Source organism: Solanum dulcamara, chromosome 1 (genome assembly GCF_947179165.1).
Source record: "Solanum dulcamara chromosome 1, daSolDulc1.2, whole genome shotgun sequence".
In the NCBI taxonomy this organism is placed as follows: Eukaryota; Viridiplantae; Streptophyta; class Magnoliopsida; order Solanales; family Solanaceae; genus Solanum; species Solanum dulcamara.
Window position 1 is genome coordinate 6,497,993 of NC_077237.1, and position 18,136 is coordinate 6,516,128.

The 18,136-nt window shown below is 34.2% G+C and overlaps 3 protein-coding genes across 5 annotated transcripts; all 3 read right to left on the minus strand.

The window, feature by feature from the left end:
• Nucleotides 1-952: 952 nt before the first annotated feature.
• Nucleotides 953-7,656, minus strand: LOC129899889 (uncharacterized). Of its 2 annotated transcripts, none has more exons than XM_055974890.1 (14): nucleotides 7,187-7,656; nucleotides 6,196-6,307; nucleotides 5,405-5,517; nucleotides 5,205-5,327; nucleotides 4,957-5,129; nucleotides 4,682-4,757; nucleotides 3,949-4,035; nucleotides 3,265-3,345; nucleotides 3,144-3,176; nucleotides 2,634-2,687; nucleotides 2,453-2,494; nucleotides 1,680-1,758; nucleotides 1,512-1,582; nucleotides 953-1,249 (listed from the first exon to the last, which is right to left on the minus strand). In XM_055974890.1, the coding sequence occupies exons 1-14, from the start codon at nucleotides 7,505-7,507 to the stop codon at nucleotides 1,157-1,159; spliced, it is 1,458 nt and encodes a 485-aa protein (XP_055830865.1). In that variant the 5' UTR covers nucleotides 7,508-7,656; the 3' UTR covers nucleotides 953-1,156. The 2 variants fall into 2 exon arrangements, with proteins under 2 accessions (XP_055830865.1, XP_055830870.1); XM_055974895.1 differs by having other exon boundaries at nucleotides 7,325-7,655.
• A 1,282-nt stretch (nucleotides 7,657-8,938) lies between these two features.
• LOC129899901 (uncharacterized) lies at nucleotides 8,939-14,700 on the minus strand. Of its 2 annotated transcripts, none has more exons than XM_055974901.1 (14): nucleotides 14,373-14,700; nucleotides 12,677-12,788; nucleotides 11,983-12,095; nucleotides 11,772-11,894; nucleotides 11,510-11,679; nucleotides 11,289-11,364; nucleotides 11,023-11,109; nucleotides 10,729-10,809; nucleotides 10,613-10,645; nucleotides 10,148-10,201; nucleotides 9,999-10,040; nucleotides 9,562-9,640; nucleotides 9,404-9,474; nucleotides 8,939-9,328 (listed from the first exon to the last, which is right to left on the minus strand). In XM_055974901.1, exons 1-14 carry the CDS (start codon nucleotides 14,550-14,552, stop codon nucleotides 9,227-9,229), a joined length of 1,323 nt encoding a protein of 440 aa, XP_055830876.1. In that variant the 5' UTR covers nucleotides 14,553-14,700; the 3' UTR covers nucleotides 8,939-9,226. The 2 variants fall into 2 exon arrangements, with proteins under 2 accessions (XP_055830876.1, XP_055830879.1); XM_055974904.1 differs by lacking the exon at nucleotides 14,373-14,700 and adding an exon at nucleotides 13,749-13,767.
• A 1,785-nt stretch (nucleotides 14,701-16,485) lies between these two features.
• On the minus strand, nucleotides 16,486-18,094 carry LOC129885431 (outer envelope protein 64, chloroplastic-like). Its single transcript, XM_055959705.1, has 4 exons — nucleotides 18,090-18,094; nucleotides 17,423-17,539; nucleotides 16,913-17,065; nucleotides 16,486-16,750 (listed from the first exon to the last, which is right to left on the minus strand). Exons 1-4 carry the CDS (start codon nucleotides 18,092-18,094, stop codon nucleotides 16,681-16,683), a joined length of 345 nt encoding a protein of 114 aa, XP_055815680.1. The 3' UTR covers nucleotides 16,486-16,680.
• Between the last annotated feature and the right edge of the window lie 42 nt (nucleotides 18,095-18,136).

The following is an 18,136-nucleotide window of genomic DNA, read 5'->3' on the forward strand; positions in this document are numbered from 1 at the left end:
TTATTGACTTCCCATAAACTTTGTTAAATAGGTTAAGTAATAATTGTGTATATAAAATAGCATATATTATATTTATTGATTTAACATAAATATCGAGTGTGAATAAATTTTATTAGATTATACCAAAGATTAGCTTTATGACAAATATTTGTTGATAAGAATCATTAGAAGTCGTTGATGCTACGTTAAGGAGACCATTTCTTTTGTTTTTTGCTTTGGGTCTACGTTTTGTGTTTTCTTGATATTCTTTAATTGCCTAATTTCATGTTCTAAAATGGCTGCTAAAACAATATAAAATATTCTCCATTTGACATTTAAAATAAAGGTCTTTTATGTATGATTAAGACTTTTATCGGTTATTTTTTTTTAAAAAAAGAATTATTCCCGTATGTCTCAATTTTTATGATATAGTACGAATTTCAAGAGTTAAACTTCTTTGTTGTGATCATCCATTCGGACATATAATCTTTAAAAGGTTTAATACATATTTAAAATACATTAAAAAATATTATACGTCACAATAATTAAAAAATAAAAATATTTAAAAGGCATACGAATAAATTGCGGTAAAAAGAATTCTTGTTTGACTCTCGAAATCTGAACAATGTCATATTAACTGAGACAGACGAGTAGTAATTTTATTTTAAGGTGAAAAGAAGAAGATTCCAAACTTGGATTCAAGAAAATAACTCTATATTTTATTTAAGAATTTTATTCACGTTTATATATTCTTAATAAAGGTTTACTTCATAATTCTTTAAATCTCAAACAAATAAATAAATAAATCTGATTAGTTGGTGTTAATGTAATTCATACTTTATCTTTAATCAAACTCAAAGGACTCTCTATAATCATCATGCAAAGAAGAAATAGATTAATTCCCTAAATTACTTGCTATTTTCTCTGATTTTCTTCCATTTTAAACCAAAAAAACAAGAAAGATAAGTCTTGGAAGCTTTCATTATCTTCCCTTTCATTTTAATCCAAACAGTTTTAGTACAATTTTGTACATATCATTAGTGGCAGAGTCAGAAATTCAAATAACAAAAATAGTTACAATGTCACATCTCGAATCCTAACATGTGGCCTAAAACAATCTTCTTTTATGTCAATAGAATCCATCAGTTTATATATAACTCAAAAAAATCGTTCAAGTTTATGCTAAAAGTAGCGCTTCCAGGCTTTCTGCATTTTCCTCTTGTGTTGATGGTGCTTCTGGTAGTATCCAAGCAAAATAAAATGCCATCGCCTAACACATCGGGTTTCTAGAGTCAAAAATCACAAAAATGTTGCATAGCAAGACGGTATAATGCATGTCTAACTAGAGGTGAATTTAGGAATTCAATATCTAGCGTCAGTGGGTCAAGATGACCATCAATCTTATTATATGTACATGCATGTACTTCTTTTTTTTTGCATAATCCGAGCCAAAAGCAATGGGTTCAGTTAAACACTCCCTAATTATTATAATACGCGTATCTAACATGGTTAAAATGTGTGTGAAAGCTTACCAAAGCAAAAGCTGCACAGATCAAGCTGAAACCTTTGCAGTTGAAAGGTGCATTGCTAGACAAGAACCAAGCTGCAACAATTCCAAGCCAAACAAGATTTGATTGAAGAAGAAAATCGAGCTAAAACAATGATCTTCGATAAGAAAGAAAAACGTGGCGTTTACTCACAGGTCAACGGACTCATTACAAGAGGGGCTAGAAAACTTCCAATTGCTTCCGCTCCAGCAACTAAGCCTTGAGTTTTGCCCTTTCACATAAAGAATAGCAATCGAATGAAGTTTCTTATGCTGAAATAACTCAAAGGATCAACTAGTGAAAAATAATCAATGTACTCTGGCAATTCCCTCGGATATAAGAATGTAGCGTTAAAGGAAGAGGGATCTCAGACAATCCAACACACTCTTATGTTTATATCTTTTCAGCATTGTGAAAATTTACCAAGACATTAATGCCGGAATAATTCTAGAACAGTTATTAACAACTTCACGACCTGAGAACAACGAGGAAGGAATTGTAACGAATTAACAACCTGAGAACCCCTGAAACAGTTTGTAACTCGAGTGACATTTGTATAGTAGCATACATAAGTTACTTTGTTTTCCTAAGTTTTAATATACAGAAAATGATAAAAGGTCGACGAGGAAACAACACAAACAAACACTACTTCCAGAATTAAAATGACAGTTCAGTCTCAATTACTCAAGAAAAATAAATCAAATTAGAAAAAGAAGAGGACAGTTGTACTCCATCACGACAATGATTATACAGTGTACACTACATTCGTAAAGTATGTTTCGTAGTGACTAAGAAATGTATCTTCAATAGACTTTTCTTAGTTCACACTCTACTGGACGTATATTGTTTCAGTTTCTATGTATATCAGTTATGTTAGTCCGACAGTTGCACTTAACAGCTGGGAGTAAAGCTTATTGTTTACTAACCTGATCAGATGAGCTTGATGCTTTAGATACGATAGCATTAGTCTGTCATAAACAAAAATAATCAGAAAATGGTGAGATTATCAATAAAACTTAGTTTTTTAAAAAAATATATATCAATAAAACTTCATTGCACCGTGTTTAAAATGTCCCAAACAACGCATTTTTTTTATGTACTACTTACAGAAGGGCGTTCCAGTAGATAAACCATCCGAAATAAGGCACTAAAATAAGGCACCTGTAACAGAAAGAAACTGCACTGAATTACTAGTACTCACTCACAGACACAACTTCATATGAAGAAATGGCTAGATGAACAGGGGTGACAAGAACGAGGTCAAAGTCAAACTCATGTCATCTGACAAGCTTTAGCGGAAAAAGCTACTAGACGAGTAAATGCATAATGTCTAGTTCACCTAACAATATAAGGATTCCTCAACATTCTGTATCTCGTATACTCAAATGCAATAGTAAAGTGTCCTGAATTAGCTGCTCTTTAAGTTAAATAATGTTATCAAATGAATGCTTCCTTTGATTTTCCGATACGCGCTATGTGTGGGATACTTTATCAGGGATAAAGAAACTTTAAGGACAGCAATTGGAATAAAGCAGGTGATATGTCCTGATGGCATATCTATATAAAAGTTGTCTATGTGGTTGATATGTGGACTCGTATAGATTCAAGATTGCCTACCCACGATGCCCATGCCAAGCCGTAAAGCAATGCCTGTTCATTTAACAAACATAAGATAGATGATTTTAGCAAGCAGTTAAGTGATAATAAGGAATAAAATGAGACGGTCAACTCAACTTACATATGTGATTGATGCTAGCAAGGCTATTCTTAGTACCATTCTTTCTCCAACTAATGGGTTGACTAGAGGAAAAATCAGCATCTTGGAAAATGCAAAAGGTGAAAAAAGTTAAATCAAAAGAGGAATGATCATGGGCAACAAAAGAATCACATTACTTAATACTCAGTTAAAAATCAGATAAAGAGGTTTCATACCAAAAACAAGGAACTGGACTTTCGTCACTCCCAGGAGTGGAACTAGAACTGACACACGGGTTTGGCCAAAGCCAGTAAACCCTGTACTTGTGTTAAGAATTCACTAAATATGTACCAAAATTAAATCCAAAACCCAATTACTAACACCTAATATCGCTATCCTAGAATTTAAAACTCATAAAGTTCAAATCCTGGCTCCACCTTTGGGACTCACTCGCATAAAAACATTCTTGGGACTATAGTCTTCCCTTAGAGATTACTAAAAGAAGCATGTAATCTAAAGGCAAATACATGAGGAGGAACTCCAGAGGAAAAGACACAAGAAACATGCGCCTTTCTCATGAAATTAGTGCTTACTAATTGCTTAGATCTTTTTTTCAAATGTCCACTTCAAACCAACTTTATACAGGTTCCAGCTATAACACCTAAAATTCACAAAGACAATTGTTCGTAAGACAGAAAACAGCTCTAGAATCTATGTGCAGAATACCTGAGTGATAATTGAACCAACTCCCACCATCATCAGAATTTCTGAGAATTGGTTTTTGTTGAAATCAAATGCTGACTTCAGATAGTACTGTAGGATCAAGAAGATACTTCAATAAGTTCTTAGTTTCCCTATGAAAACATCTAAATATTCAGACTTAAATAATTGCAGTTTTAGAAGAAAACACAAATTTACAAGGCCATACGAAGCTAGTTTAATTGAGAAAATCACTTTATTTATTAACATAAAAAAACTGGTGTACAGAAGCATGGCGCTAAAATGTTTGCTTCTAGAATGACAGAATTACAAGGAAGAAAAGGGGGGGGGGGGGGGGGGGAAGTGGTACAGTAACAGCAAAATTTCAAGTTTTCTTCCCAAAGATGTCATGTGACAAAGTAAGCTAGTTTATTTGACTAATTGACACCTTAAATAATCGCACCATGATTCATTCAGATATGTGGAGTAATTAGTGTAGTTTTCAGCAGTTGTCTTTGCAAGGGAAGTATCAGTTATGTGCTCGAGTGGAATTCCTTACCCCGCCCCGCCCACCCCAAAAAAAAGACTGAAGAAGCAATTGCAGCATCTTGAATCCAAGAATCCCAATCTTATTTTTCCCAAAAATGATAGGTACACCAAGAATATCACAAGATAAGGACGTAAGCTCTTTTAATTTCAAGTCATTAAACTTTTCTTAAAAAGAAACAAATATATCTTTATCGGATAGAGAAGACTTTACCATTAACACACTGCTGATGCCAGACATTCCCATGTCATAGAAGAATGAGACAAGACAAATGCACTTGAGAGTTGAACTGTGGAGGAAAAACAAATGGATCTTTTTAGGAATATGGAGGAGGATACTTATTTTCTGAACCAAGGTCTCCGTATGAAAAAAGAAAAAGAAAAGTTTAATCATGCCTCTGGCCCAGAGAAAAATTGTAGGTGGCAGATAACGGTATGAGATCATTAAATGATAGGTAAGAAAAAACTCAAATAAAACAACTGTAAGACCTGCTTGTTACCACGTGTAATGCGTATCTCATTGAACTATATCGATCCTGAACAAGATTGTATGCCTTGCTTGACCAACGTAAATGTTGGTTAGGGTTTGGAGTTAGCTTAATTGTCTCAGTAAGAAAGATTATCATGTACATTGGAGCAATGATCAAAAGTGCCACCGAAACCTGAAATACAACACTTCAATATGGAGAAATCAAAGCAATTGCAGAGAAAAATAGGAAAGTGACAAACAGACATGCCTTGAATATGTAGGTTCCAGGAAGTAAACGAGCAAGAAAGTTTCCCAAAACATGAGATAAAGATAAAATTCCGTGCATCCAACCGAAAGCAGCAGCCCTATTACTACCATCAAGAATATCTGCCTGTATACGAATAAATATCTGTTCTTTATATATACTTCAGACCACATTAGAGACGGGATCCAAGATAAAAGTCTTACTGCATAAGCAGTAGAAATGCAGAAAATACTTCCTTGACTCATGATATGAGAAATGATCCGGAGCACATAATAAGCATAGACGAATCCTTTTGACTCGTCTATAGCCAATATAGCTGAAACAAAGAGAAGATCATTAATCACATCATGGAAACACTTTAAAGAAAATATCACAAAAAATTCACAGTAGGATTGTACTTTGTTTGTGTTTCCCAATTTAGACATCAAACGGAAAGGATATCAAAATTCAAATGCTGTTTTTGGCTGGCTAGGTATGAAAAACAAAAAAGATTAAGCGATACCTTCATGCCTAATGCAGAATTATTCTCAATACAAATATTTATTGTTTTTCCATTGCCATTTCTGTTTAAAAATAAAAGATGCTAAAAGCCAAATCTGTATAGTACGTTTCTGCTGATTGTAAGGAAAACTGTATCATTGATCATAAATGGGGGGATACAATAAATCAAAGCAATACAATAGATGCTGAAGAATTTGTCCATCATGTTAATCGTGAAACAATTGCAAATGCAACTTTCAATAGAATGAATATCATACATCATATAGGTAGTTTGGCTTAACTCAGCTCCTTGTACAGCTGATACTAATTAAAACTCTCACACCTAGAATTTTGCACCCTGCTAATAGAAATCAATTCAACAACGAATGCTACACAATAGCAGGGGCAATGGTCATGCAAATTAATGTAAAAGGAAACATGATGGTAACATGTAATTCTACCGTTTGGATCCTTACAAGCTTCTCAAAGTAAAATTTTAGAAGAGCGAGCATACCACTAGGAAAAATAGCAGTAGATACGATTACAAGGAGTAGAGGTTTACGCCCGTACTCATCAGCAAGTTGACCAATGACTGGAATGACAACCATTTTGCAAATTCCAACCACCTACAATTGCAGAGATATGCATAAAACTTGACGAAACAGTCCATCGGAAAGAATAGAGAAGACGGACAAAATAAGCTACATCCTAATCATTCTGATTTTAACCAGTAAGCAGTGTTTGTGTATTTCAAAGGCCTGAATCTATATAGCTTGATCACGTTCGTTGACAAGTCATCATTTCTTTATTAATCTTTTCGCCATTCCCGTGTAACTCTTAGTCAAGGAATGGTCCTCTAAGAAACTGAAACGAGCTACTATGCCAGACAAAGCTCATCAAAATATTGAAGTAAAATTGTGTAGCATATTGGAGAACCTTTACAAGCCAATGCACAATCCACTAACAGATGCAATGGAGGAATTACTCAAATATATAACCTACTCATGAAATTAACCAAAGAGATAAATGAGAGCGCCGACGATACAATACAATGTAAATAAAAGTGTGTTCTTTGTAACAATTTAAGCTTTTAAATGATATAATCACACAATTGTGTAATGATCTTTTGAAGAGAGATACAGGCAGGAAGATTGAAACTAGGATGAAATTAAAACTGTCTTCAAGAATCATAAGGCTTTAAATAGCCACATAAATAAAGCAGTAGATTCATCCTGCAACTTAAGTATTACACTTCTTTTATATTGTTAGTAAAATGAAATATTAAACTCCTCCCACAACTAACTATTCTAGAAAAACACTGCAGATGCAAATTACAATAAATTGAATATGGCATAAGAGATGCACATATGTTCAGTTGTTAGTGCCAACCCTATCAAGAAGAATTTGCAGGGCATATTAAAGATATAAATTAAGTAAATAAAAACACGAATGTGGTCTAGTGGTCAATGAAGAAGGTGAGAGCCACCAGGTCCATTTGTCCTAGCCTTCGTGGATAAAGTTAGCTGGTGTTGTTGGAAAGTGACAGATATCTTAATCGAGGTACGCGCAAGCTGAGCTGACACCATAGTCTCTCTATAAGCAATCAAATCAACATAGAGGAAAAGAGAGGGGAGAAAAAGCACCATTTGTTGAAGACCATTGATGTAAATAGCTTGAGAGCAAGTGGATTTTCCAGGACAAAGAGCATTAGTTGTGATATCAGCAATAACAGAAACAGACATCTCTTCAGCTGTCCAATAAATACTTAGTGGTAACAGTAAGTGCACAACAATTTTCAACTGCTCTCTGCTTATATTCCCCTCCATTTTTCTAGATTTTTTCTAATTCCTCCACAACCCCTTTTATCCCCAATAGATGTTAAACATGTAAAGATTTGTTTTTTTTACTAATAAAGAAACATTTTTTTTCTACAAAAAAAAAAAGAGTATTTAGATATTAGATCAGGCATGAAGCTTGCTCGCTGCAATTCAATTCACTTTATGGTAAGTGTATATTACATGCGGTTGAATAAAATAATACTTTATTTTTCAACCAATAAAATAATGCTCCACTATATTGTTATTGGCTTTAGGCCACAATTTTTAATTAATAATGAGTTGATTCTACGGTAATAATCCTATTTTGGGGATTTCTTTTTCAAAATAAAAGAAAAATCAGATCTCTCCTACAAAAATCATAAAACTAGAAAATCATTTCTCTTATTAATCCTCATATTTTATTATTTGTCATATTTCACTTTCTAGAATTAATTTAACTAATTTTTAAAGTTAAATTAAATTAAATTAATTTTAAAAATTTTAAATGTTCAAAAAACAGACAAAATAAATAATATCGCAATTTCAATTTGTTTGTCTTACTTTTTTTTTTCGTCCGTTTAAAAAAGAAGTCTTTTTAATTTTACTTCTAATTTTTCACCTAACATGTTTAAGATCACAAGATTAAAAGATATTTTGATACATTCTACATATTTTTAATTTAAAAACACAAGATTTAAAAAAAATTATGTGTCAATTCAAATCAGATAGACAATTGAAACAGAGAGAGAATATCTTAAAATGTTGATCACAGTTCTTATAATATGACTTCCGAAAAATGAAAATGACGGATATTTTGAGACGTAGAGGGAATAGTGAAGTAGTAGTATATTTCTTTTCCTTCTTTTTTTACACAATTTAAAATGAAATCTACGCCTAAAGAGCATATGCATCAATTATTGGCCAGTGCTCTATTTAACTTAATAATGTTAAATGGTACCAAGTTATGACATGATCAAATATTATTTCATCATTTTTTAAACATTAATAAATGACAAAGAAAAGACATTATGACAGTGTCTTCAATATTTAATAGCATGAGATTGATACTTTTTTAATAAAGAAAATAACTTTTGAAAGTCACGTGGAGTTTGGATGTTGTTTGCTCTCCATTAAGTGATTTAATAAAATAAAAATGTATATTCCTTAATTATAATTGAGTAAAAGAACACTATATTCAAATCGATCACATGTACATATCAATTTAATATATAAAATTTTACCAGGGAAACGGGCAGGAAAGCGTACTTATTATTTGCATCGAGTCAATAAATGCTCTATATGTGTTTGCACAAACTAAAAAAGTAATTATATAGTTTGATGTGAATAACTATCTGAGTCATGACGTGCATTTAACTCAGTAATCTAAAGAAGTAGTTCATCCTTAATATTGTAAAAAGCAAGCTGTTGAATTCACCAATATATCCATAACCCCAGTTTCATATATAACACAAAGTACAAACCAACATATTTCATTTAGACCAAAAGTTTATGTGATACATTGAAGAGTAACAAATTTGAATACAAGATTAATACCCCTCTTCTAATCTAACTTAGCTTCAAAAGATTTACAACTTTATCGTACGTAGATCGTAGGCCGGACATATTTTTTTCTTTTTTTTTTAACCGTAGACCGGACTTATTGTCATTGGATGGGTGCCTATAGCTTAGAGAATTTTGGTATAATGGTTACTAATGTCTCAAGTATCATCATGTCAAAAGTGGTGCTTCAATGTTCTCTGCATTTTCATCGAAGGTCCTCTCTCGTGGTGCCTCGACTTTTAGCGTGCTAGCATAACACAGTGCAACCACCTGACAGAATTTGTACAAGTTAAGGCCTTGGCATGTGAAGAAATCGCGGGAAGAAAGAAAAAAAAAACAGCTTACCATGCATAAAGAAGCACAAAGTATACTAAATCCTTTGCAGTTGAAAGGTGCATCACGGGACAAAAACCACGCTGGAAGAATGTTATGTCAGTGATTATACACGGTTTGATTAAGATGCATCTAGAATTCTTGCGTTAAGTGAACAGAAAATGACTTACAAGTCAATGGACTCATTACAACCGGAGATAACAAACTCGCGACTGATTGAATACCAGCAACAAATCCCTGTGCTTTGCCCTGTAATAAGAATTGAGTGTAATTATAAAGTAAAGTAGGTGAAAATGGGATTCTCTTAATATATCATCTTAAGCTTACTAGCTAGTTACAACTACAAGTATTTAAGTCGAAGTTATCACATAACTCCTTAAGATAGAGATTTTATTAAGGCAGATCTCAGAAGAAAAACACTGATTTGAGTTAGTTCATGATTTGATGGGACGCGGACGAGTTCCCTAAATTAGCATCTTTTTGCCCCTTGGTGTCAAAGCTGAGGCAGGTCATTTTGTTAGCTTTTCTTTGCAAGGACTTTGGCATATATTGGGCAGAGATGCATGAAGAATACTAAGCTAAAATAAAATCGCATGATTTCACTAACCTGATCTGCTGAAAGTGCTGCTTTAGATATTACAGCATAAGTCTGTCAAGCAAGTAAAAGGATACGGGATTATCAAGAAGAAAATCCACAAGTATTAAGCTCTTCAACGTAATGTAAAATCATGAACGAAGTTCGGAGAAATTACTCACAGAGGGTTTAACAAGGATGTAGATGACCCCAAACGAAGCACTTAGATATGGTACCTGTATTAACAAAAACAGTCAAGAACGATACTTTATTCTTCCGTATCAACAAGACGAAAAAAGGTTATCGAAGCAGTTAAAATTTTGAGGGAAGGAGGAGATGGAAATGAGTATGAACTGATATGTATTCCTTTAGAGCAGAAGTGAAGTGTTAAAACAGCTTTTGTTATATGCAATTAGTTACTCTCACGAAAGAATTTGGTCTATTAGTGAATTTGAATATGCGACTTCATTCATCCTTTAATGTCTTTTTCTTCCTCTTACCAAAAACAATTTGCTATGTGGTAGAAGCTCTACTAAAGAGAAGAGGATATGCATAGATCTGACCCTCACGAAACAATTAAGCATTCAATATCATCACTCTCTCATTTTTAAGAGTAGACATTCTGTTTTAAATAATTAGCAACATACCCAAGGTGCCCATGCTAATCCATAGAGCATTGCCTGCAAAAAAAAGCGCGGTATGAAGTTATTTTTCTTTTAGAATAAGCGCCTGCTTTGGTAAAAAGCTAATCAAGGGAACTTACATAGGCTATTGATGAAAGCAGCGCCATACAAAGTATCACTTTCTCCCCAAAAAGAGGATTGATAAGAGGAAGCACCACAATCTGAAAAATGTAAGTACAACAAAGTAGAAATTACACCACTATTTAGAATATATATTTATATATGTACATATGTACCGGTCCCCCCCTCCCCTCCCGCGAACATGCCCAGAACATGCACTCACATATGATATGGAATAGTATATTAAAGACATATAGCCAGAAATGGCTTCAATATCGCAGTCCAACGGACACAAGGCTCAAAATTCTGCGTACCTGTGAGACTATGGAACCTACTCCCACCATCATCAAAATTTCTGAGAACTGATTCTTGTTGAAGCCAAAGGCTGATTTCAGATAGTACTGCATAATTAAGAGTAACATATATGAGTCTCCTATCAATAGAGACAAAGTCAGGATTCACACTGTAATTCCTTGAAAAGGTAAGAAGAACTCATCACTGTACTAATATTTTGGTGATTCTGAAGGACACAACGAATATGGGAGGAACATTGTTTGATTCAAAGGAGCAGGTGACATACCAGCAAAACACTGCTGATCCCGGACATTCCCAACTCATAGAAGAAAGATACAAGAGAAATGCACTTCAATGTTGGACTGAGGAAGATAATAAATGTCATTTAGAAAATACAAGTTATTCTGAAACTATCTTGATAAAACATAACCCCAGTGAATCATTTCTGTGCTCCAAAGCAACATGTAGTAGAACCCGGAATGTTATGGAAGACACGAGCAAAATTACCTGCTAGTGACAATATTTGCAGCATATCTCATTGAGTTATATCGTTCTGTGACAATCTTCAGCGCATTGCTCTTTAGAGTCGAACTTTGGTTCCCCTCTGTTGGTGTTACAGTCTCTGCTAGAAACAGTGTCATATAAGCAGGAACAAAGATCAAGAGACCTATTGAAACCTGAAGGAGGAAAGTTCATTAGGATGGATGCGATAAGTAATAATAATAGAAACAAGGCTCACAAAATTGGTCTAGCTATAACACCAACATGCCTGGAAAATGTAGCCCACGGGAAGAAAACGTGCGAGGACATTCCCGAGAACATGGGATGCAGAAAAAAGGCCTGTAATCCAACTAAAAACTGCAGCTCTACTACTCACGTCAACAACATCTGCCTGAAAACCAAAAGAAAACCTGCAGTTAGATTCTTGATAAATAGCGCAGGCTTAATGTTGTCAGTAAATTACCAGGTGGAAGTCCTACCGCATAAGCAACAGAGATACAGAAAATGCTCCCTTGACTTATGATATAGGAAATTGTCCGCAAGACATAATAAGCATAGACCATTTCCCTTGACTTATTGATGGTGAGTAAACCTGGAAGGTTAGAAAGGAGAAACAGAGAGAATGAGCATTAATAAGCATGAAAACCAATTAGCCATACATAGTAAAACAACAACAACAAACCCAGTGTAATCCCACAACTAAGGTCTGGGGAGGGTAGAGTGTACGCGGACCTTACCCCTACCTTTGAAAAGGTAGAGAGGCTGTTTTAGAAAGACCTTCGAGTGAACAAACAGTGAAATAGAGGTCCATACATAGAACAAATCCATATAAAGGCAAGTAAAATGCTAATGTCAGATGTTCCCCAATAAGCATAATCACCTAATTCAGGAAAAGATTAGTAAATTATAGAATATGGGATGGTTGACTAGCTGTCCCTGATGATCAAGTTCAGTTCTCTTGAAGTTTTAGTACATTACAATTAGCTCAGTAATTTAGAAACAGCTTTTCCAGTGTCAAATTTACCATTCCACTCAATCCCCTAGAGAAAACAAATAGAATGAAAAGAGAATACAGAAAAAGTTCATGCCACACCATCAAGTGGGAAGCACACTTAAGAAGTTATAGAAATTACCAAAATGTTTACAGATGATTCTAGATACTGCATTACGTACCGAAAGGAATAATTGTTGTAGATACAGTGAGAAGAAGAAGTGGTTTACGCCCATACTCATCTGCAAGCTGACCTAGAATAGGAAGGACTATCATCTTGAATATTCCAACGACCTGCGTGTAGAAAACATTCCTTAGAACAGCAAAAAGTCATAGGATGGGTGCTGCGCTTTCTTTAAAAGAATTATGTACACTGCTGGTTACACAGAACAAACCAAATTGAAGTTACCCTACCCCCACTACACCATCCTGAACAGACATGGGAAAGCCTTGGCGAGAAAATGTTATGGGCAGCATGGGAAAGTTTTTGCAAGCAATAATCCAATAGAAAAGATTTTTTTTAAAAAAAAAGTAGAAAATTTAACAAGTACTGCCAGTCTTTCCATTTCCAAGGAGTGACAATGGTCAAAAGGAAAAGTCTTGTTGCTTACTGGTTCGACATTCTCCCCATGTATATCATAATACTATATGGTCCAATAAACTTATCGATCAACATTTTTGAAACAATGGCATCCGCAGATGACAAATTTACATTTTATTAGTCCAAGCTTTCTTCTCCTGTGACCATGACATTCATTTTTCTTCACGTGGTCTACTCCTCCAAGTGGTTTTGCGCTAATACAGAAATTCAAATTTATATTTGGAGGGAAGTAAGTCCACTCATCTTTTTGAAAATGATGATGCCAGGGCCAGCTTGTGCACCTCAACTATAATCAAGAATCACAATAATATTCTTCTATTAAACACTGACAAAAAAAAAAGATGTAACTGAATAGTTCAATGCTGAACATGATCATTACCACCATACCAACAAGATATATTATAGTTTCATACAACTAATGTTAGTATCTACTTCAACAAAAAGTCCACTAAGGAAACAAGTGCCTTTCCTTTACATAACAAGCTCCCTCACTCAGTCCAGGGGCAAAATTTCCTTTTTTTTCCAAATGTGCAATCAATGTCCCATTTCCAAATACAAATGATGGAATCAAGCACTCTAACAAAACGAAACAATTAAATTGTGTTGACCATCTCATCTAAGACCTTCAGTTGTCAAAAGAAAATACACCTTACTTAATTATATGAGTACGTCACAACTCGCGCCTCATGAATCCGATTCTATATCATGGGCTAAACACATGCAAATTTTCTTCCCTTTTTCTTTTTGTGGAAATGAGATTTCAACAAGGACCTGTCGCCTGCTATATATTGTGATACCATGTTAAATTCTGTAAACAAATTATCTAAAAATCTAAGGAGAGAACACCTTAATTAATGAATTATATTATGTCTCAACACGTGGCTCATGGGATTGATTCTTTTTTATGGTTCAAACACATGGAAATATTCCCCTTTTTTCTTGTGGCAGTGAAGTTTGAGCCGACCCAAGACCTCTCGTCCCTCTAATACCATGTTAAATTATGACCATCTTAGCTTAATCCACTAAGCTCAACAATATCAAGATTCCTCAAAGAAAACAACAACCCCACAAAAGAAAAGGAATATGTAGACACTAAAGGGTCCTTTGATATGCGGGATGGAATAAGCAAGGATATCACATGAGATATCTCAAAATTAGCTAATGTCTCAAACAAAACATGAAATAAAACTAGTCCCAAATTTTATTATCGAAATTATTATCCTTTATCACACGTATCAAAACAACCCAAAAAGGATAAAAGGGGAAAGATTCCATACTGTTTGTTGAACACCATTGATATAAATAGCTTCAGAACAAGTGGATTTGCCTGGACAAAGAGCATTAGTAGTAACATCAACAAGCACAGAAACAGTCATCTCTTCAGCAATCCAATGAACACATAGTGGCAACAACAAATGCACCAAAGGCTTCAACTTTTTCATACTCTCACACCCCATTTTTTTTTTCTCTCCCTCAATCTCAACACTTCAAGAAACAGCACATTAAATTAAATTAGGAATAACTAATTTCTGTTATATAAAGACAAGAAATTTATGAACCATTTTATATTATAGATTTAGAGAAAAGGGTATCCAAAGATTTGATTTTTAAAGATGTAGGATGACACCTCACACTAGTCATGCTGCTATAGATGAGGGAGAAAGAATTATCAAGATTCATTTTTTTTGTCTCCTTAAGGAGTTGTACATTGTTCTTTGAGAGTAGTACTTGTTGAAAAATAAACCTCACCTACCTCAGCATGAGAGGAGTGGGGATTGGCACGTGTGGACACTAGTTAATCGTGTGTTCTACAGAAGCTTTGTATCCAATGTGGCTATTTTTTAAATAAATAATTGGGCTAAAAAGTGCATTGGATCATGAAAGTGAGAAAATAACAAAAGTTGGAAAGTGATTGTTGCGTGTATTGTGATTATGGCATGCATTAGCCTTGTTGCTGCACCCCTTTAATTTTTTATTTTATTTTTTGTATTTAAATATTTTTTTTAATATATTTAAATGTTTTTAGTACGACAAAAATTGATTTTATAAAATATTCGTTAATATTTGGTCAGTATGGGTGATCCCATGACCATCGCTAATATTAATTTATCTAATATTATTATGTTAATAAAATTGTATAATATAGAGCTAATAAGAAATAAGACGAATAAATTAATTCTTTTTTATTCTACATGTGTTCGGTGTGAAGAAAAAATTTTACTTGGAAAATCGTTTTTAAGAAAATATAAGAATTTCTTACTTATTTTTTTTTATATTTGTTAGATTAAAAATATATTATTTTAAAAATATTTATATATAATCTAGCCAAAAACTATTAGAGGAAGTAAAAATGTAGGTTGGTAGGGGCAGGTTGAGGTGGCAGTAAAGAAGATATGTACGTGTATGTACGATAAACTCAATTAATTTAATGTCACTTGTAAAATTTATTTTCTTTATTTTTATTAAAAAATTAAAAAGTATAAAATCTTCATTCATAAAAGAAAAATGATTTCTTTTCTCTTTTGAAAACATATAAGTGGCATGGTAAACTTTTTTCATGTCAACTTTTTTTTGTTTTGTGAGAGTGCATTGTCTGAAAAGTAAATTAAATAATTGAACCATACTTCTATATTATGTGCTTTTTTTTAATTGGATGAGTTATGTTTTATTTTATTTGGTCATTATATTAAAAGTAAAAAAAATACTTATACATTATAACAAATTAAAATAAACTTATTAGTATTATTTTCACTCTTATTAATAAATAAAATATTTGTAATAAAAGTTAAATTGAAATTCATACCATATCATATCCACCCCTACTTACCGGTCCACAACATTTAATGATTAGATAAATCCAATTGAAACTTATTAGTATTAGTATTTTCAATATTGTTTACTATTCTTGATAACAATTTGATCATGAATAGGAAGATGGGAACACTAATTAAATAGGCGTCTCTTTCAGATTGTGACTACTTAAATATCAGCCCATTACTAAAATCATCTACAGAAAAAATATCTAAAGCAGCCCCCCCCCCCCCCTCCACCACCACCATCCCACCCCCTTGGGTCTAAAGTAACATATCCCAAGGGATATAATGTTATGTTACTTATTGAAACAGCTAGGGCTGGGCGTTCGGTATTCGGTTCGGTATTTTCAAAGTTTGGATTCAGTAATTCGGTAATCGGTAATTCAAAGTATTTACCAAATACCGAACTTTCAAACTTCGGTTCGGTAATTCGGTAATCGGTAAATCAAAGTTCGGTTCGGTACGGTATTCGGTAATACCATATTGAAGTCGAACTGTCAAAGTCCACACGGAATATATTAGTATATCATATTCACAATAGCAACAATAAAAGATGTAAAGATTTTTAATAACAAACTAAACAATGGATCGAATACATTCTCAACTGAAATACCAGGCTTTTGGGACATAATAAAAAGGACAAAACAAAGCTAAAAAGCTCCTTGACTTCAAACCTTATTTCTCTACTCGGAATGATTATATATACTGCAGAAAAATAGGCAGCAGAAGTCCTGATATTCAAAGACAAATTGCACCATAATCCTATTTGATATCAAAAGGCCTCCAACAGCTTCATAGCCGGATTTGTTGGAGTATCAAAATGTCTTTGTTCACCACTAATACTGTACAATGAAGATGACAAGAATGATCAATGACACAAGAAGGATTCTAAAGTGCAGCAGAAATATGTGTAACATGGCACAAATGGGAATCAGCACTTGCTAAAGAATCAACAAATTAGAAAAGATTTCGAAATTTAACAAGTGAAAAGTTCAGGAACAAACCCAAAGGCCATGTCATCTACAACAGTTCTTCCAGTACATGTGGCTCCTCCTTCAACAAGTGTCTTGACCACAGTAGACGTCTGACTAGCAGGTTCGTGAGTCCTTGACCAGTCTGGGTTCCCAAACCCTGTCACAAATCCATTGATATCGAATCTGGACAATCAAAATTCAATATGACTTCAGTAGTTCTAACATAAGCAAATGAATTTCGAATAGGACTCCAATAGCAACGAGAGAAGTAAACGGAATATGAGAAAAGAAGTGGGGACAGAAGTGCTGCAAAAACAAGTATCCTACATCATGGACATTCACTAGATAGAGATAGCTTTTTAGAAACTTTATCAAGAAATTTGAGAAGGCCCCTGTTAGGCTCTCCATCCCAACATATAAATCAGCAGTAGTAACCCAAAACTGATGAAGACAAAATTGTCAGCATACAGAACTATGTAATTTCCGGAATCTAGTTGAAGCAAGACTACTCATTTCAGCCAACAAGGGCAGAACGCAAACCTCACACTCAAGACGGCGTGAAGTAGTGAAGCTGAAGGCGGCGTGAAGCTGATGGCGGCGTGAAGCGGTGAAGGCGTGAAGAGCTGAAGGGCTGAAGGGCTGAAGGCGGCGTGAAGACTGAAGTGGTGGACTCAATCTGAAGAGTGAAGACTGAAGTTGTGAAGTTTGAAGTATAGGGGTGATTAGGTTAAGTGTTAGTGTGTAATGTGTTAGCCTGTTAGGGACAATTGGGCTGGAGTAGTGGACTTCATTAGTTAAATTGTAGGAATGGGCCTATAGCCCTTTATGTTTAAAAGACATTTTTAGGAGGCCCAATAGAAATAATTTTGGTATTCGGTATTTACCGAATACCGAATGGGAAAATTATAAGTACCGAACCCGAACCCGAAATACCGAAATATTAAATTTCGGTACCGAATACCGAACCGAAGTACCGAATACCGAATACCGAAATACCGAAATTGCCGGTTCGGTTCGGTAATTCGGTTTTCGGTATTTTATGCCCAGCCCTAGAAACAGCTACTTTAATTGACAATTGAATCAGTGAGTTCAATCAAATCAGATGTGTTTTAGACGTGATCTATCTCTCAGCTCGAAAAGAAGCAGCAAAGGGGGAAAAGCTCAAGTGATTTTCCCTTAAATAGGCCAGGGAAGATAACTGCATAACCACATTTTTGCACTAAAGATCTATTTACATTGCTTTAAACATGAAGA